The following is a 21,317-nucleotide window of genomic DNA, read 5'->3' on the forward strand; positions in this document are numbered from 1 at the left end:
AAAGGGACTTCCTGATTCCAGTAAAAAGCATGTCATGAAAAGCATACAATTAATAACATACTTAATGTTCAAAGACTAAGTGCTATTCCCCTGAGATCAGAAACATGACAAGAGACTGCTCTCCCCACTTTTGTTCAGCATTGTTTGATTCAACATTCTCTTATAACTGTGCAATAAGGCTAGAAAAAGAAATAAAAGGAATGCAGATTGAAAAGGAATAAAATTGTCTATATTCACAGACAACCTGATGGTCTACATAGAAAGTCCAGGAACAGTCAAGCTACTAGAACTAATGAGTGAATTATCAAGGTTGCAGGATTCATGTTCAATGTATAAAAATCATTTGTAGTTCTGTATACTAACAATCAAAAATTAGAAATTGAAATTTTAAAAATACAATTTACAATATCATTAATAAACATGAACTACTTTAGGATAAATTCAACAAAATATATGCACTGAAAACTACAAAACATTTTTTAGCGAATATAAAGCAAACTTAAATAAATAACAAGATAGGTCATGTTCACAAATCAGAAGATTCAGTACTGCTAAGAGGCCAGTTCTCTGTAAATTAATCTATATATTCAGTGCAGTGCTAATCAAAATCCCTGTAGTCTTTTTTTGTAGAAATTGACAAGCTGAATGTAAAATTTATGAGGCAACACAACGGACTTGCTGTAGCCAAAATAATTCTGAACAAAGTTGGAAGACTCACAGCACATGATATAAATAAATACTTACAATAAAGTTACAGTAATCAAGACTTCGTGGTATTGGCATAAGGAGAGACATTTATATTAATGAACCAGAAAGTGAGTCTAGAAATAGACCTTTACATAGATTATCAATTGCTGTTAGGAAAGGGGATAACTGTCAATAGGAACAGTTGGTTATCCCTGCGGAAAACAATGAGCCTTAACTATTATTTCACACTATATATAAAAATTAATTTGCAGTAGGTCAAAGACATAAATACAAGCTAATTTATAAAACAAATTTTAGATAGGATACAAACTTTTTTATTATTTAATACATACTTTTTATTATTTAACTTAATGAGGTAACATTAGTTAATAACATTATATAAATTTCATGTGTACAACATTATAATTCAACATCTGTAAAAGCACGTGCTTTAAAAGGAAAAAATGAGAGTCAAAACTAAAACTTTTGGTGGTTACAAAAGTATGATGTATGAAAGGCACTGTTATAAAAATAAAAATGCAAAATACAGATAAGAAAGTATTTGTGACACATTCAGAATCCCTGCTTCATTTTCCCATATCATAATTTTTATCATAATTTTTGTTTTGATCAGTGTTCATTGTTTACAGTATAATTACTCAGTTAAACATTTCACAGTTGACTATAATTACATTTCTTTTTTTACAGTTGTTTTTCATAGAGTTAATAGCTATCTTGTTTTTTGTTTGCTTGCTTGCTTAACTTTCTTTGCACTTAATACTGAGTACAGAATGCTTGTTTAAGGGGAAGTAATGTATATGAGAACCTTGTATATAATTTCCTGTCTGCGATAGGAAACCCTTGTTGGAAGTAAGTGTTGATAGTCAGTAGGAAGTTGGTAGCTAATTCCTAGGATTCTCGAAGGACTAGAAAAGATGAAAAATCAGTTAATCTAGATTGGAACATGTTCCCAAAGTTTAATGGCAGCAGAAGACCAGTCCTTGCCATCCCAATTCCCTAATTTTTAGTCATTTTTCATTCCCTCCCTATCAGAACCTGTCCTGAACCACTTACATCAACTGGAACAATATACTGTGCTTCTATTCCTGGGCTGCAGCTAGAAGGAATTAGTTCATGGCATTACTAAGCTGGAATTCTTCATACATTTCCCCCAGAAACATTTTTGATATCCAGCTTTTAGAGTCTATAGTAACTGTAAACAATACAGTTTAGCTACGTTATAGATGAAATAGAGTTGGGGGAAGGTAGCTAATTATCAGCTATGTTTAATATTGTTTTTGTGAGAAAATGTGTTCAGAGTTCTCCCAAGCCAGTTTGTAAATGAACTTTTGCAATACTACAGATTATAAATTGTTATATGCAAATTAGTATTGAAGATTACTCTATTTAGCTGTTTTCCTGACTAATTCAACAGATACTTATTGAGTGCCTACTATGTGGCAAGGGTACAGCTTGGTGCCAGGGAGGCATAGTGAACAAGATATAGTGTCTACCTCTCAAAGAATCTTAGTGTGTTGGGGAAGATAGCAAAATAAATGTGCAACTACAGAAATTTAGTGCTTCAAGCCGTGGAAGCACATGGGAGAAGACACCTGGCCTCCTCTTGGGGGTGGGGGGGGGCGTTCAGGAAAGACGTCCCAAGGAACGGGACATAAGATTTAGGAACCAAAATTGAGGGGAGTGAAATAGGAAGGGGGTGGTGCTGATGGAGTATATTTCAGATTAATAGTTTTTACAAACTCACAAAAATTAACCAGCAACTGCATATTTAGAGAACCAAAAGTAGGTCATCATGGCTAAAACATAGAATGTCAGGGAGGAATTTTGAGAGAGACTAGGCTGGAGGTTATAGAGAGCAGCTCATAGGCTCATAGTTTGTAACTTTTCCTCAGGGTTTTGAGTGATCTGATAGAGTGGAGTAGAGTAAAATGATCAGATCTGTGCTTCAGAAAAAGGACTGTAGCTGTATGGAGAGTGCGCTGGAAGAAACAAGCCTGCGGGCAGGGACCCAGCTGGGATGCGCACTGGTGATCCAGGCTCACGGCGGGGACCTGAGCCGAGGGCAGGGACCCAGCTGGGATGGGCACTGGTGATCCAGGCTCACAGGGGGGGACCTGAGCCGTGGGCAGGGACCCAGCTGGGATGCGCACTGGTGATCCAGGCTCACGGCGGGGACCTGAGCCGTGGGCAGGGACCCAGCTGGGATGCGCACTGGTGATCCAGGCTCACGGCGGGGACCTGAGCCGAGGGCAGGGACCCAGCTGGGATGCACACTGGTGATCCAGGCTCATGGCGGGGACCTGAGCCGAGGGCAGGGACCCAGCTGGGATGGGCACTGGTGATCCAGGCTCACGGCGGGGGGGCCTGAGCCAGGGCAGTGGCTGCACCACATCTGAACTGGAAAGAAAGGAGGAATTGAAGACTTCTTAAGAGGCGAGCCAGTGGTGATTTACTGAGTGTGGAGGGGCGGGAGAAGCAGTCTAGGCTTCCCGCTTGGTCAGCTGGGTTGATGTTTGTGCCACCCATTGAAAATGGGAAAACAGGAGATACAGTCTAAGCCCAGGCCCCCATTAAGTATGATCTGTGCCAAACTCAGCAAGGCACAGGCTGTTAGATAATAGATTTCTTTGTACTGTGCAGTGTTGTGTTAGAAGTACTTCTCTCTTTATTGAGTCATTTGAACAATACTAAGGAGATTTTTAAAGAAAATAATGAGTTTTCAAGTAAATGCACTTGTGTGAGTGTATAGTTACTTATAGGATATGGGGGCACATACCTTTACTATTTGTGGTATTTAATTTTTTTATCCTTGCCCAAGGATATGTTTATTGATTTTAGAGGGGGGAGAGAGAAACATTGATTGGTTGCCTCCATACGTGCCCCAACCAGGGATCAAACTCACAACCTAGGTGTGTGCCCTCACCGGGAATCAAACCTTCGACCTTTTTGTGTGCGGGATGACACTCCAACCAACTGAGCCACCTCGCCAGGGTTTGTGGTATTTAATTTTTAAAAGACTATAACTATATAATAAATAATGTATAAAGTGTAAAATCTTTTTCTAGTCAGCTCTTCTGAGGAAGTGAATACTTCCCACATCCATTTACATGACTATTTTAACACTGTTCATTAATTGTGGTTAAAGAACAGTGAGCTGGAAAGGACCTCTGAGGGTCATCTTTCCTTTTCCTTTGCTCCAGGCAGAGTTATGTCTGAAGCCTTCCAGACAAATGTGTCTCCATCTATTTTAGTTTTATACAGCTCCAGGATAGGTTTCCTGCTCTGCTCTGATCTTCTCTCTTCTTTTTCTCATATATCCTGCAGTGTCTCCTAGGCAGACAGGAATACAGTACCAGTGCTGCAAATTAGGTCATGTCAGCAAATTAGGTCATATTGATGTGATCATTTTTAATACATCCGGCGTTAAAGTGCCGCGCAGTTATGGTAGACCTGCGTCATCCGTTTGCTGTGCAAGCCTGTATGCTGGTCCACCTTTCGAGGTTTAGTTCTTATACTTCTTAGGAGGACAGGGGCTGTGTAAGTTTTAAGTTTGCTTGTTAATATCTCCTTAGTTTTGTTACTACACTATTGAGATCTCTCAGGCATTTCTTAATGATAAGAAGTTTAATAATGATAAGAAGCAGTAAATAATTATGAAAAACACTGAACAGAGGAAATGAATGAACATAAAATCATAAAATAATCAATGTTACTGGTAAAAAGTCAATTAGTGAAGGATCTGAGATTATTAGAATTACTTTTCTTCTATATTAGTATTCTTATTGCTTTTAACATTTATTAAGAGTACAGTGGGTACAATTGAACAGATTTTTTTAGATTTACGATCAGTATAATATTCTCCTAGGAAAAAAACAGATATAAGCAGTATGTATGGCTTAGCCAACTTTTAGCTATTTTCCAGTACATCACAGCAACATCTCATTTTTAGAGAAAACCATTTTAAGAGAAATGCCAGTTATTTTTCTATCACTAAACCAACCCATAATTTAAATTTCTCTGTTATTTTGGGAATGGCAGCATTCCTTAGTGCCTTAAAAATTTTCCAGAAGGCAGACTGCTTTAAACACAGTTCCATAGTGCACAAAGTGCGTTTCCTCTTTGCTCTTTTGCCTCAGCAGCTTAACACAGGTAGAAGCCTATTTATAATATGCAGTGAGATGTAATGAGGCCACTGTGATCATCTCTGCTGCACAGGGCCTGGGATACTGTGAGACTGGAGAGGGCCTCTTCCTCGGCCAGTTCTTCAGTTTAGGAAAGAGCCTCTGGCTCCAAACCAGGCACAGTCTGCCTCCTGTCCATTGGTAAGGAGATGGTCAGTAACAAAGTGCAAATAAAACAATAATGTTATCATTTTCGAGGAGGAAGAAAGATAGTGTGTTAGCTCTGTGGCCATGTGGAATGGAGGAAGACTCTGTTAAAGCTGAAATGTCCGCTGGAGAAGGGAGAGAGGTGTAAGGATCCTGAGGGGTAGGAATCGTTACATTTGGAATCACATGTGGAGGGATTTGCCTTAGAGAAGAGAAGACATTTCTCTCATTACAAAAGGGAAGGGAGTTCTGATGAGTAAAAGTAAGGAAAGGTAATAGAATTCTCAGATGATAAATTCTGTTTCCTCTGGGCAGTGGGCAGTATGAGAGCCAAGAGGCAGAGGCTTTGATTTCGAAGAATGCAGTAAAAGGTTGAAGTTGTTTCTGCAATTTACTGGGGAAATGTAGTAATTGTAATAGCTACCACTTCTACAGCGTTTGCCCTCTGCTAGGCACTGTTCCAAGCTTATATATGCACTAACTCATTTACTTCTCCCCACCACTCTTGGGGTACAGGTACTTTTATAGATGGGGAAAGGAAAACACGGTGTAAGCCTCTTGCTCAAGGACCCTCAGATTGTAAATGATGGAGGTAAGGTTTGAACCCAGTCAGTGTGGCTCCAGAGGTCATGCCACTTAGCTATCACTCCCACAGGATTGCTGAGTAAGTTTAATAGTTGTTAGTGACCTGGGGTTAAAGTGGTGCCAGTTTCTCTATTAGTGATTCTTCACCATCCTTGCACAGGCATGAGGAAGATACAGAATTTTAAAGTCTGCATATTCTATGTTTTATGATTTTTAACACCAAATAAGGTTTATTCATGCCTATACCTTAGGAGTACAAAGCTGATTATTGACACAACCAGTCGATGAAGTTTGGAAAGAAATCGAGAATGTTGTAAAATTGAATTCAGTTTTAAAAGACTTAGATTCACTGTTTTGATTAATGATTTTTATGACCAAACTTCCATGAAGTCAACTTATATGAAAACAATTTTTTAGAAATCCATAATACTATTGGCTTTACTGCCTAACTTTCTCTAAATGTGAGTCAACCCAGTGGAGCATGTCATTAATGGGAATGTTCTCTCTTATCCATTCTGTGTTAGGCAGAATGATTAGATAGAATGATTGCTTTAGTATATCTTGTTCCAGAAAGTTTTTTGGGAAGGTTTAGAATCCCAGGTTCTTTTTTAAAATTGTGTTGGTTAAGGTATTGAATTGGAGTTGCTCTCTTTGCACTGTACTGTAGCCCTCTGGTTCTCAGTGCAAAGTGGGCTGCTGGGAAACCTGGTTAATGTCAAAAGATTAGATGTATTAGAAGTATTAGATTTTTGTTTACAGATATAGTCATGAACATGCCTAAAGATAAGAAAATAACATTTACAGTAGTTCACCCAAACCACCATTGAAAGGGAAACTGTTGTTTTCTATGGGAAATTTTGGCATGATCCTCTGGGAAAATTTCCAAAACACTAGCATTATAGTATGGAACTACCAGTCTTTACCCGAAGGCTGTCTTCTGCCAGATTTGAAAATATTTTTTCAGGTTGATGAAATTGTTTCTAAATTAAGAACCATGAGCACTCCAGCCAGGTGGCTCAGTTGGAGCATCGTCCCACACACCAAAAGGTTTTGGGTTCAATTCCCAGTCAGGGCACATATGGAAGGCAACTGACCAATGTTTCTCTCTCACATCTCTCTCTCTGTCTCTCTCTCCCTTCCTCTCTCTCTAAAATCAATAAAAACTTATCCTTGAGTGAGGATTAAAAAAAAAACAACAGAACCACGAGCAAGGGGGAAGGCACAGCAGCGTCTCTTTTGTAATGGCCTGCAGGGCAAGGTGCGTCTGGGTGGACAAGCAATGCATATTCTCTTTGACTTTGGTACTTTCCTTGCCGTATTTAAGGTCATTTTAAAGGATAAAAGGTAAGCTGACTATAACAAATAATTAATAAGAAACAGTATAAGGTGAACTAGATACATGAATAAAATCATGAAGGGCAGAAAGGATATCTACTGATTAATGGGCAAATAAAATGTGTTATATCTATACAGTGATATGTCACTTGGCAATAGAAAAGAAATTAAATACCGATACATGCTACAACATGGATTGAAAACACTATGCTAATAAAGAAACCAGTCACAAAAGGCCACACATTGTGTGATTCCATTTATATGAAATGTCCAAAAGAGTCCATGTCATAGAGACAAAGTAGGTTAGCGTTTGCTTAGAGCTAGGGGTGATGCAGGGACCTAGGGTCGGGAGGCAATGGCTAAGAGGTGAAGGATTTATTTTAGGGTAATGAAAATATTCTGAAATTGATTGTGGTGATGGATGCACAATCTGGTGAATATACTAAAAGCCAAATTGAATCATACACTTTAAAAGGGTGAATTTTATGCCTTCTGAATTATACCTCAAAGCTGTTTTGTTTTTGTTTTTTAGAACCCAGGTCCTTCTGTCTTTCTACTTTGGCTGACCTAGTTCACCACTTGTCCTCATTGGCTTCCATAGTAACCCCAAGGAGACTGTGGCAGTTCCTGTATCATGTGCAGGGCATAATGTCTGAAGCAATGAAAAGCTTTCCTAATAGTCCCTTTGTGAGTGAGGATGTTTTGAAGCCCGCAGCAGACTTTCCACATTTCTTATTAGTCAGAATCACTTGCGGGGGAGGTGAAAGCGCTAGGCCTGCTTAGAGCAGTCATAGTTCCCCCTCTTACTGATTGAGAAGGGCTTGAAGAGCTTTTCTGAAAGCATGTGGCCACCAGATATCTAAACAAAACTGCCACTTGGTCCAGGGCCTGAGGACTTCAGGACTTACAGAAGCTTCTTTGGGGCTCACATTTCCTTAGCTAGAATTTATAGCAGCTAAAGAAAAAATTATTCTGACACTTGTTAAAATGGTACAAAAGACTTTATTCAAGGTCATTGCAATAGGAGTGAACGCTACTGCAATTGAGGAAAGAGCTCGCTCATCTCTGAATACAACAAGGACGGGTGGGGATTTACAGCCAACCAGCAGGATAAGGGGGTTGGCGGATGGAAAGGTAGTAAGAAGGGGCATCAAGCATAGGAGGATTCTTGCTAAACTCACCTAATAGGATTCTTGCTAAAGGAAGGCCAAGGACTTAGATATCAAAAGTGGGCAATGAGCCCAGCCGGGAGTGGCTCAGCAGTTGAGCATCGACCTGGGATCCAGGAGATCTCGGTTGGATTTGGTCAGGGCACATGCCCCGGGTGCGGGCTCCATCCCCAGTCGGGGTCGTGCAGGAGGCAGCTGATCAATGACTCTCTCATCATTGATGTTTCTATCTCTCTCCCCTGTCTCTTCCTCTCTCTGAAATCAATGGAGATATATTTTTTTTTAAAAAAAGAGTGGACTATGAAAAACTTGATCAGATATCAAGGGTTGATCAGGTGTCAAAAATGGGGAATTCTCTTCTCCATAACTGACTTAGCAAGATTCTTGCTAAGAATGGACCACACAGGCCTGGCAAGGACAGGCCAGACTCAGAAGGCCAAGGTTAAGGCCTAGTCAAGAAAAGGGCTCAGAGAAGCCTAACTAAAGTTTGGTCAACGAGAGTCTTTGTCATAACTCCAGTTTGATGTCTCTTTTATTTTTTCTTTCTCCCTCTTATTATCTGATTAAAAGATAACAATTTAAAAAATTAAGTAACTTTCAACAGGTCTTTAATGCAGTGTAGGTTTTTCTTTAATTACTTTTGCTTCAAAAAGTATGATGTGCACCTATTCACTGAAAAAGAAATTTAAGAAACAAATTTTACAACATATTCTCTTCATTTCTGCATTTTTAAAAATGAGATTTAGTGAGTAGCCTTCATTAATTATTTAAATGAGATATTTGACTAACAAGCACATTGCTAACAGACCAATTTCAATAAAATAAAATAGAATGGTGAATACATGCATTTTCTGCTATGTTTATAAAACCTGAACCAGCATAACCTGATCATTAATAGAACCTGCCATTCCACGTAATATGCACTTAAGATAGTTTGAAAGCAAGTTTCTGCTCAGATAACTTAAAATAGGACAATGCAGTGACCATTTTAATCAGAGTAAAATTAGAATAGTTAAAATGCATGTATAATATGTTTTAGACTGCAAACCTATGCAATCCCAACCTAAGACCCTGAGATAATCCTAAAGTGTGTTGGTTACATAGTTATTTTGGTTCTCCAAATGCATTTACTCCTTAAAAGGAATATCACAATGATGATGGAGTTATTAGTTTAGTCCCTAGAGACCGGTTAGCCCATAAGGTGATTGAACTTTATAATATTAATAATATTGTGAACCAGTGATTGGAAGGAGTCAGGAGCAGGGGCCTGGGGCTTTGGCATCAGCAGTTTGGCATCAGCAGTTGTAATGAGGAGGGGTGACATCAGTGGAGGGTTCTGGTAGAAATGACTTTCTTATGAAGAGGCACGGAATGCATCTCAGACTGGGTACAGTGATTAGTCTGCAATGGATGGTAAATGAGTATGCCTTAAAAATGCTCCAACTTGACATGTACTTTTTGAAAGACTTATCACAGTAAATATAGCTCTTTAGGCAAACATGAAGTTTATTAAAGTGGTTTGGTTACCATGGCAACATATCCAGAATTTAGAGCTCCTTATTTTGAGAGGGCTTCATTTCCACTTTCTGAGGCACTGAAATCCAAGGCTAAAGTTCTTAACAGCCTCCAGCCTCATTGTATGATGAATATCTATTGTTTAGAAAATTTAGACACAAAATGTAGCTGTCAAAATCAGTCTTGTGACTTTATGGTCATATGCACAAATTTTCAATAGATATTTTTCAATTTTGAAATGCCCCTGCTTTAAAATGTTTTTATTATTACCAAAGCCACATATGGTCATAGTTTAATAAGGAAAAATAGCCATTTCGAAAACTAACTGTCCCCTAAACTTGCTCCCCAAAGGCAACCACTTTCTATTCTTATAGCTGATTTTTTAGTATTTACCTCAAATTCCTCAGCTACACGTTTATCTTGCTTCTTGGTTTGTATTACTGTTTGCTTTGTGATTGTAGCAGTTAACAATTGGCTTTCCAATGTGGAAGATAGAATTTTAGCTTTTTCACTCCTCTGCCCCACCCTCACACCCTAATCTCTCCCGTATTCCCATTCTCCCAATGAAGTGATAGGTAGGTAGGTAGGTGGGTAGGCACATGAATGGATGGGCGGATACAGTTAGACTTTTACTAGTTTTTTGGCTTGATCAGTATTCACCATGTTTATTAGAACCATGTTTAAAATATTTACAGGTGAACCATGCAGTATACTATGGATATATTTTCTTTCTTCTACAACTCATTATCAGTAATTTATCTTCAGACTTTTCCCTAGTGGTTTAATTTATTCTCAGCATCTTTAAATATTAACATTGTATTAATTTTATCTATATAAAGAAATTTCCCCTGTAGCTTTTGATCAGCTCAGTCAGGATTCTTGCTCACCCAGCTCTCATCTGGGGATTTTCTTTCTTTATTCCTTCTTTATTTATACCTCTTTATTTGATTATTTATTTGTTTATTCCCGTGTTTTGCTGGACCACATTCTTCAGTATCCTCCTAAGAAAGTATACATTAGAAGTAAACTATTGGAATCCCTGCATATTTGAAAATGCTTTTATTCTATTTTTATATCTGATTATTAATTTGGCTGGATATAAGTTCTAAGTTGGAAATCATTTTCTCTCAGAATTTTTAGTATTGATATTGAGATATCCAATGCAGTTCAAAATTTTTATTTTATTTTGATTTTGTGAAATCTTTTCCTCCCCTTTCGGGAAGCTCACAGGCGTGTTTCTTTATCTCCAGTATTGTGAAATTTCATGATGGACCTTGTTCTGGGTCCATTTTCATCCAATGTGAAAAATCTTCTTGGGCCTTTTCCATATTCCATTTTGGAAACTTATGTCCTTAAGTTCTGTAAAACATTCTTTATTTCTTTGATTATTTCCTTTCCTCTGTGTTCTCTGCATTTTTTTCTAGAACTTTTTATTCATATGTTGTCATGGCCTGGTGCTCTAATTTCCTTGTATTTTATACATTTTTAATGATTTTTCGTCTACTTTCTGGACAATTTTCTCATCTTAATAACCAGTGAATTTTTTATTTCTGTTATTATATTTTTACCAAGAGTATTTCCTTTCCTCCCCAACTATTCTTTTTTTGTAGCATACTATTCCTGTTTTATAAATGTTATTCCTTCTGGTTTTCTTCTCTGTATAGTTGATCTGTTCATATAGGTTGCTTTCTACAAATGCCTGGTGATCCTTGGTTGTTTGCTTTTATTTACAAGTAAGACACTGAGTGCTAACTGGAAACTGTTTGTGGATATGGCTCGAGGACTGTGGGCTTCAATAAAGGGTGATCTGACTGGGATGTCTTGCTGAGGAACCCCTAATATCAATATCTTTACTCTTTTCTCGGGTGGTCAGATCGTCAGAAAAGAATAGTTTTATGTGATTCTGTTCTTCTGCCTAGAGATTGTAAGACTGTTTTTCTGTTTTGGACTTGGGGGTGGGGCGGTGGTAAGAAGGTTGAGAGAGAAGAGCAGATCTTAGTATTTATGATGTAACTTCCATTTAATCCCCATGATTTTTATAGGATGGCCTACCATCGACGTGGGATTCTCCATCCAGATACCCTCTGTTTTACCGTCTCTAGAAAATAAACATCTAGTGTTCTGCCAGGATGAGTTGGGAAGTCACTTATTGTTTGGAATGGGTAGAGGCAGGATATGGATGAGTGTTGCACATAATCAACTACTTAAATATTCTTTCACCAGTCTCCCCGTGTTAGCCACTCCCCATGCTCCTTCCGGAGGTGCCATTTCCTGAACTTTTTAAGATTGCTGCGTTGTAAGCAGTGCTTCTCCGTTTTAGCACTGATAGCTTAGGAACTGTTAGGTTGGCTGATCAGTTACCAGGCATCTGTCTACTTTTTAGCTTCTAAAGTTTTATTGCTATTGATCCCCCTCCAATTCCCTTTCTCCCTAGACTCATTCTCATTTAAATATAGCACTAAGAGGGAGTGGAGGTTAAATGTGTTTGCCTACTATCTTTTCCCAAAATTTCAAAGTTGCTAGTTTAAACAGTTAAGGGACTATATTCAAGCTTTGGATTTATTTCATGCTCTCCACTATAAATTTAAGTCTTGTTTCATCTCATATTGATGTCTTACTCTTAATAGGTAACTTGGCCTCAAGTTAACTAAGAAAAGCCTATTCAATCTGCAATCTTTTTGCTTTTTTCCTTTTCTACCCAACAATTTCTTTGTATCTCCCCATTTTCTCAGACCTCCCTTCTGTGCTCGTAATCTTACCACTCCAGCCTCTCCTATGACCTTCTCTATCTACCCAGGAGACAAACTAAGCCCCTCATTTTCTGTTTCTCCTGAAAGTGCCCTATTTGTAAATCTGCTTAATTTTTTTAGCTTAAAAAATGAATAAGCCAGACCTTCTTAATTGTCTAGCTTCAGTCCCAGTTTTCTTATTCTTCCCTTTTAAAAAACCCTTTTGTCTAATTTTTTGCCTTTCATTTCCTCCTTAACTCTATTCCACTTAGCCTTCTGTATGAACTTTTTGAAAATTACCTAAACAAAACCACCAACCTCTTCTAGGCCATCGTCTGCTCGAGTACCCACTTTCCATCAAAACTCTTTTCTTGTCTTTTCTTCCCTTCTAATTCTTGTGTATTGTTCCTGTTGATGCAGTTTTTTCCTCTTGTGGCCCTTTTCTCCCACTCACTACATTATGTGAGCTTCTGCTTCCTTAGGCTACTTAGAAAAAGCAGTTAAAAGTTCATAGAAACTTACTGATGTTTGAATTTTTCTTGATTTATTAAAAGAAAGGAAAATGGATTTTTAATAAACATGTTTATGACATTAATAAGGTTTAACTTTTAATATTCAGGCCGGTGCTGTAAAGGATTACATTAAGATGATGCTTCAGAACGATTCACTTAAATTTCTGGTTTTCGCTCACCATTTGATCATGCTCCAAGCTTGCACAGAAGCAGTCATAGAAAACAAGGTATGTTACCATCTGTCTATAAAATACTTTTAGGATGCAGATTTTTAATGTGCTAAACATCAGTTGTCTTATAATTGAGTTTTTTGCCTGCTTTACATGGTGGTATATAAATTATTATTAGATATTTGTCTTGAAAATTATACTGATGTTATATTACTATTGCATTGATGTTATCTTATTAAAGTTTGCCTTTTATACCAGTCTAATCATTTTCTACTAATCAAATGATCTGAATTGATTAAAATATGCTGCCTTAATAGCATATAATGTGAATTTTGGTTTTGTTAATGGATATGCCATTTGAAATTGGTATAGGCAGCTAAAAGTTAAATTTTTTGTTTACCCAAATAGCACCTCTGGAATGTGGGTAATGACGAGGGGAAAGGAAGAATGAATTGTGCTGATTTTTGTGCCCGGCTATAGTCATACCTTTTAAAATCCTGGTACCATATTCTATAGAATATGATTATTAAGATTTAGTGTGAATGGCCCTGCCTGTGTGGCTCAGTTGGCTGGGTGTCGTCCTGTGCACCGAAAGGTTGCTGGTTCCATTCCCAGTCAGGGCACATGCCCGGGTTGTAGGCTTGATCCCCAGTAGGGGGTGTGCAGGAGGCAGCTGATTGTTGTTTCTCACATCGATGCTTCTATCTCTCCCTCTCCCTTCCTCTCTGTCTAAAAATCAATTAAAAAAATGTTAAAAAAAAAAAAAAAAGATTTAGTGTAAGTGAATTTATAACATATGGCCCAGGTGATCTATCAGGTTAGCTCCAACAAGCCTGCTGGCCTTACTGCATGAATTTCTTAGGTTCACCTTGTTTCCCAACAGTACTGTCAGTGACAACATCTTCCATTTTTTCTTTCAAAGTTTAAACCTGTCGTCCCTCTTTATGTGCAAGGGCTTCTAGAGAAGCGCAGAAGCAGCCAGATAAATGTCCTGACAAACTGTGTGAACTTGATATATGTGTAACAGCAGAACCTCTTGCCTGTGTAGGTAGATTTTTTTTTTTTTTAATGGAGGAGTAAAGCCATATTTTTGATTACTTTGTACAGTGTAGATTTTTCAAGCACTAGCTAATAGGTATATTAACATTACCAAAAAAGTAATACCAGTGTTTCCTTTGTTGAAAGATTTATGATAATATAACAGAGTGCTGTACATTGAAAGGTATTTTCTCATTGATTACCTTATAGTGTGTGTAAAACACCTTCTGAGGAAGAGTTAACCATTGAAATCATTTTTTAAATAATTGAGCAATAATATTAGATTCATAATATTTTCTTATTCTGATTCCATTATACCTTAAAATATTGGAATCTATTCCAAGAATAGCAGTCTATCTCCTTTTTTCACATTTGCTGTACTGATGAATTTAGAATCCCATTTACATCACTGAGAGTTAAAGATGTAGGGAGTCATGGTGTTGGGGGCGAATTTCTCTAACACCCCTGAGTCTAACAATGTGTTTTCTTTAGAAAGACCCTCAGAAGATTTTATAATCTCCTTAATGGATAGTAAATGGATCACTGGTCAATTTATATCTGTTTTGTGAAAATGGAGAAAGTTAATAAGGGACTTTCTATTTACTGATTAACTTGACTGTCCTCTTACATAAGTGACTATTTCTGTCTCAACTCTGTAAAACTGTGCTTTCTATAAAAGTGCACGTATAAATGAGATTATTTGAAATTCAGGGCTTATACTTATTTTACAAAGTTGAGTAATAAGTTCTTTTCAGCTATTCTAACACACACCGATTGCTCCTTTTTCTCAACTCAAATCATCCTTAAAAGACAGCACTGTTCAGTTAGGCACTTATTGTTTCCCTGCTTTTTAAGTATGGATGGATGTCTTGGTCTCTACCCCAATGGAGATGACCATAACACATTTTTTTTAAGTTTAATACTGTGGAAAAAAGAAAACTCAAATGGCACATTTAAAAAGATATTTTCCCAGTTAATGAGATATTTCAGAAGTAGACGCACTATTCTCTATGAATTTCTAACACATGGACAGAATCCTCTTTTCCTTTCTTGCATGCCTGATCTTACTTTTACTTTGGAGTTAGTGCTCCTATAACTTGGAAGTTATTCTGATACATCGTTCAATTACAAATGATCAATTTACATAGAATTTTACTGAGGCAATATTAGCTTAATTCACAGTCATGATTTATGGAACTCCTATTATGTACGAGGCATTGCGCTTGGTAATGATGGTATGAAGATGAATTGGACATAACTCCTACCCTCAAGTGGCTTAAAAGATCAAAAAATATAAAATTGTTAGGCCCTGACTGGTGTGGCTCAGTTGGTTAGAGGATTGTCCCATACACCAAAAGGTGGCTGGTTCAATTCCTGGTCAGGGCACAAACCTAGGTGGCGGGTTCAGTCCCTGTGTGGGAGACAACCAATTGATGTTTCTCTCTCACATCAGTGTTTCTCTGTCTCTCTCTCTCTCTCTCTCTTCCTTCTTCTCTCTAAAAATGAATAAAATTTTTTTAAAAAAAACCTTGCAAACATCTTAAATAAAACTCAAATAATAAAAAATAAAAAATTGTTATCTGAAGCTATAAAGAAATTTGGTTAAGATTTTTCTTGTATAACATTTACTAACCTGTCAACCAGTTTCTATTTTATTATGTGAACATAAGAATAAGCTGGAAAGTATATAAAATAAGATGGGTACATAGGGCTTGTCCTAATTTTGCCATTTCCTTTGTTAATGCTAGACTCGTTACGTTAGGATAGATGGAAGTGTTCCATCTTCAGAAAGAATACATCTGGTAAACCAGTTTCAGAAGGACCCTGAGACTCGCGTGGCTATCCTGAGCATTCAGGCTGCTGGTCAGGTAAGAAATTCAGGTCTCCACTTGATAATAAAATGCCTTTGAAATAATAAAAAGGCCATTAATCATAATGATAACTTTAAATCTGATATCTGGTATAATCAATATTCATTCTATTTTGGAGAATGCTAGAAAGTATAATAGGAGACCTCAACACCTCTGGCTGAAATCTTCCTAAATTTTTAAGGAAAGAATTTTCTAGAAGAACATAGTTCATTTGATTGTAATACTTTTTGGGGACCGTTTTTCCTTTGAACGTGCCTGGGCTTTCCCCATCCCTCTCTTACAGCACTTCTCTTATGTGGTCCTTTTCCTCGGTCTGTGAGCAAGGTGGCCTGAGGAGTAAGAGCCCTTCTGCCTGAGGGCTTCTCGTAGAGTGCCCCTCGCCTGTCCCTCACAGTTACATTTGGCTGTGAGGAAATGAAAACCCAAGTTAAGAAAGACTTAAATACATAAAGCCCTATTCTCTCACGTAGGCAGTTCGAGGCTAGCACGGTGGTTCCACAAAGCCCTTAGACTTCGGCTCCCCTGGCCTTCTGCCGCACTGCCCCTGGGGGGCCTCTCTTTTCTGGGGCAGCTGCTGCCGAGGGGCTGCTCCCTCTCGCTGCCCGCAGGTAGTCCTGTGGCCACAGCTCCTGCAGGGCAAGCTGGGAAATGGAGCCTTTATTCCAGGCAGTTATGCTAACCCAGGTTTCTCATTACAAAGGAATAAGAGTAGGAAATGGGGAAGGCAGTAACAGTCTCTGCCACACTATGGAATGGGATCCTTCCGGACTGTTTTTTCTACTAATATTCTTAAATATTTTGATGTAAATGACTAAGCCAGGATATTTAGCATAGGGAAAAGTAATTGAGCATATTGCTGTGTGTCCAACCTGGTATACGCTATGCCATATCTGGTGTCTCCCATGGACTTGAATCCGAACCAGAGCGAAGATCTGCTTTTACCCAGCGAATTGATGTATGCATATAAAATTGTATATACAGAGAAGCTCCATGAGGATTTACACATACACACATACAATTTTGCATGGTTCTAGAACTCACTAGGAATTCTAACCAGAAGGAGGGTTGTCTCAAACTTCTAGTAATCTGAGTTTTATATCTGCTAGAATATTCCAGACATATAAAATATCATCAAAAAGAGCTTAAAATTAGAAATGGAGTATTCACAGTCTGGGAGGAGAAATGTAGGGGGAAGCCAGGCAGGAGAGTTCAGGAGTGGCCTGATGAAAGACTGAAATTAAGATTGCGCAGGGCACTCACATTTTATTCAGGGCTGTGTTCCTAAAGACCTGTGTAATTCAGAACTCATATACTTGAACACTAGGATCTTCACAGGAATAAAGGAAAGTAGAAAGAGCTTTGTTCTTGGGGTGTGTGAATCTCCCATTGTAGTTTAGTAGTGTCTTAGAGAGATGTTGGTCTTGCCAGCGTATTTCCTGTCCTAAATAGCAGCACAGTTTAGCCTGGTGGTGGTTTGGCTCTCTCCATGTTTTTATTACTTCTAACTTCTCTTCCACAGTGATTGATGTTCAGTGAATTTTTCAGCTTGAGAACTAGTGCCACCACTTAATGAATGCTAGCATGAGGTGGCTATGTGATATAAAAATAGTTTAAGTTAACATATCAAAATAACAGCACTGCAGTCACAAAAGTTACCCCAAGTTCCAGTGCGTGTGAGCAGCGTGGAACGGATGGCGGGTGTTTCTGTCGACCCCCGGTGCGTGCCGACAGCGCAAGCGTGGTTCACCTTTCACTCCGCATACCTGCCAGCTTTAACATCAGGCATTTTCTTTTACTCTTTTTTAGTTTGAGGAGATTGCTTATTTCCTATTTTGTTTATAAAACAAGACAGTGAATAGTTTTAATGTTGCACTATTTCAAACAGCATGACTGGAGACGTGATTTTCTTGCTTTATAGAACAGCAGTGTGAATTAAGTGAACAGAGGATGTCATTGCTCTCTGCCTAGTTGCTGTGGATACCATGTGTTAGAGATGACATTCTCATTTATAATGTGCCTTATTAGAGTTTCCAGTGGCACTGTGAGTCCAGCTTTCATCAGAGGGTAAAGCGGTTCTGTATATGGATCCGTCACACCAACTTGAAATACTGAAATACACTTTGCATGTTTTGTGGTTCACCGGCTGTCTTGCAGTAAGCAGTCTTCATCTGCCTTTCATGAATTAAGTTTTCTTAATTTGGCTTAGTGTGAAAGACTGATCTGTCTTTAAGGCCCTCGGTGTTCTCTTGTCCACTTACCGTGTTCAGAAAGACTGTTACGCGTGGCTCTATGTTATATTCTCAGTTTATTTGCATCTCAGGTTCTTCGCTTTATTTTGCTAAGGGCTTGACATTTACTGCTGCAACTCATGTTGTATTTGCTGAGTTGTACTGGGACCCTGGGCATATAAAGCAAGCCGAAGACCGTGCTCACCGAATCGGACAGTGCAGTTCTGTGAACATTCACTACCTCGTTGCAAATGGGACGCTCGACACCCTCATGTGGGGAATGTTGAATCGCAAGGTAAGGCGTGAATCTGAGCCAGGTTAGCAACTTCCTCCTTATTAACCGTAGCCTTCATGAGTTGAGAGGCTGAGTTTTAGTGTTTTCGGGCAGAGGATACTTGAGTACACCAAGATGCTGATGATGGAAAAGGCTTCAGTTGGTGGTGCCGCACCTGCTGTCCTCCGTGATGAGAGACAGGCGTGAATTTACCCGTGTTCCTGCTGTCTCTCAGGCCCTCTTCTACCACTTTGGGGGGGGGGGGTTAGCCAGCAAGGAGCCACAGTGCTTTCAAGCACCAAGTCTTCTCCGTAAGTAAAGAATGAATTCTTTTCAGAAGGATTCTTGGATTCACAGCTAATATTGGATAGAGGACACCCTGCACCCAGACTCTAGAAAAGGTGGGAGGGACGTTGCTTGCGCTGTCCCCTGAGCTGCCTCTTCTCCCAGCCTTGAGGGATGTTTACAGACAGGATTTGACTAAGGATTAGAAGACAGTTTTCAAGCACTGAGTATAGATATTCAAAATGGCCAATCATTTGTAGGTTCAATTTCAAAGTTTATAAATATTAGAATAAAAGTTTTTATGAGAAAAGCACATGGGATCATTTGTCTAGTTAGACCTTTTCCTCATATCACTGAGTTGGCAATTTGGTTTTAATTTTGAATAATTATATTACTGCAGCCCATGATATGTTGAAACAATAGAACTTTCTTGAATGGACTGCTTATTACTCAAATGCGAAATCCAGCTATTGCTTAGCAAATACCAGCGGTGCGGTGAACATTATAGAGTTCATTTGCTTTTCCGTCCCACAGGCTCAGGTCACTGGGAGCACCCTGAACGGGAGGAAGGAGCGGCTTCAGGCTGAGGAAGCAGATAGGGAGAAGTGGGACTTCCTGCAGTTCGCCAAGGCCTGGGCTCCAAATGAGAGCTCGGAGGAGCTCAGGAATGACATCTTGTTCACTCATGTAAGAAAATTATGACTTATTCTTTTCTGTTGTTTTAATATCCTGAAACTATAACTTTATTGTATATTGTTTTAAATAGCAATCTTCAATTATTCATGCTATTGAAAGCAGCCTCCACATAAAGCTGAAAAACCTCTTAGAACCAAAAGATAACGGATGGGAGGAGGCTACGGCCCTGGCTTACATTTTCCAACAGTTCATATCAGTGCCTTACTGCTCAGCTCCTTAGAAAAATAAGCCAAGTAGAATCCAACTTCAGAAGAAAATATAGGAGGCTATCTTTATGACCCCGAGGGTAGGGAGAGATGTACTAAATTTGCCACAAAGTGTAACATAAACAAGTTACAGACCCAGTAAAGATATTTTCATTACAGTGTCTAAAGTATATAAAGAATTTATACAATTTAATTAGTAAAGCGCAAAGAAGCCAACAGAAAATGTGAGCATCAGGGAAGATCTAAATAGTCAATAAATATAAAAAGAAGTTCGGCCTCACTAAAATAGTGATTTTTCTAATTCCATCATTGCTTCTATATTTATTACTTGGCATTTTTCTGTAAAGAGGAACTTCTCAGTAAAAAAATTTTGCTAAACTTGGAAATTCTATTACTGTTATTTAATGTGTTATAATCCTTCACTTTTTAAAAAATATTTGACTAGTGAAAGCTTCTTTAAAAAAAAAAGTTTCTATAATTCTCTGAATGCTTTATGCTTTCTGACAAACAATATATTCCAGAGTCACCATGTATTTTCCTTGCCCCAGATCTGGAACTGGACATTTCTTTAAGGAGCCCTGACTCCCTTTACTGGCAAATGATATTTAGAAATTAGGATTTTTTACTGCTCTGAGAAGTTGTTGCTTCTGGAATATTTTCAACATACAGAGCTATTTATACACAAATACACAGTTTTGCATGGATGGGTAAACATGCATGTATGTATGTGTATGTCTATATATATGTCTGCATTATTAAGTCATAAGTTCATACAAATGCCTTCAGTTCAAATCCAGCGCCACCAAGTTCTTCTTCGCCTTCTCCATATATCTGTAGAAATAGAAATATCTGTATTTACCTTCCAACAGCGGGAACTCTGGTTCCTGGTATCATCAACATATTTACTCATTTGTTCTATCCTTCCACACATGTAAATACTTTTGAAATGACTACTCTAATACCACTACCAACAGCTAAGCAAAAGTCAAGATTTCTTAGAAGTTTTGAATATGCTCTACTAAAGGCATATAGTTATGGTATTCTGTCCAAAAGTTACTTAAATTGTATTTTTTCTATGTGGGTATCTTATCAATTTGATAGGCATTTAGGTTCATTTGTTTCTGTGTGTATTTCATTGTAGGATTTACATTTTTTTGAATATTTAAAACTCAAAAGTCAAAACTATATAAAGTACATTCAGAGAAGTCTGACTTTCATTCCTATTTTTGTTTCTATTTGTACTCTATAAGTAGCCATTTTTACTAGTTTCTGGCTTAATTTTTCTTAGATTTTCTTTTCTGCAAAAATGAACAACTGCGTGTGTGTGTGTGTGTGTGTGTGTGTGTGTTTGTGTTTCAGTAAAATAAATTAAAACAAAATGAGGTGCTACTTCATACCCCTGGATTGGCAACAATGAAAACATTTGACATATTAAAATTTCAGGAACATTTCATATACTAAACTCTCATACACTGCTTGGTGGGAGTATAATTTATTGTAACTACTTGGAAGAGCAATTTGGTAATACCTGGTAAAGCTGGATATGCCCTTCAACCAAACAATTCCATTGGTAGAAATATATTCTCACACATGTGTATAAGGATACCCATACAAGGATGTTTATTGAATCATTTTTTGTAATGCAAAAACTTGCAAAAAACCAAAATG

The 21,317-nt window shown here is 38.1% G+C and overlaps 1 protein-coding gene across 2 annotated transcripts in view; it reads left to right on the forward strand.

Annotated features, from left to right (window-relative positions):
• ZRANB3 (zinc finger RANBP2-type containing 3) overlaps positions 1-21,317 on the forward strand; it is a 185,878-nt gene that overhangs the window by 122,491 nt on the left and 42,070 nt on the right. For both annotated transcript variants that reach the window (XM_081143380.1, XM_081143379.1), the window contains exons 9-12: positions 12,989-13,108; positions 15,838-15,957; positions 18,304-18,483; positions 19,282-19,434. In XM_081143380.1, coding sequence (XP_080999506.1) covers positions 12,989-13,108; positions 15,838-15,957; positions 18,304-18,483; positions 19,282-19,434 — 573 coding nt within the window. The remainder of the gene's footprint in view (positions 1-12,988; positions 13,109-15,837; positions 15,958-18,303; positions 18,484-19,281; positions 19,435-21,317) is intronic.

Source organism: Miniopterus schreibersii (genome assembly GCF_964146895.1).
Source record: "Miniopterus schreibersii genome assembly, chromosome: 7".
Taxonomy (NCBI): domain Eukaryota; kingdom Metazoa; phylum Chordata; class Mammalia; order Chiroptera; family Miniopteridae; genus Miniopterus; species Miniopterus schreibersii.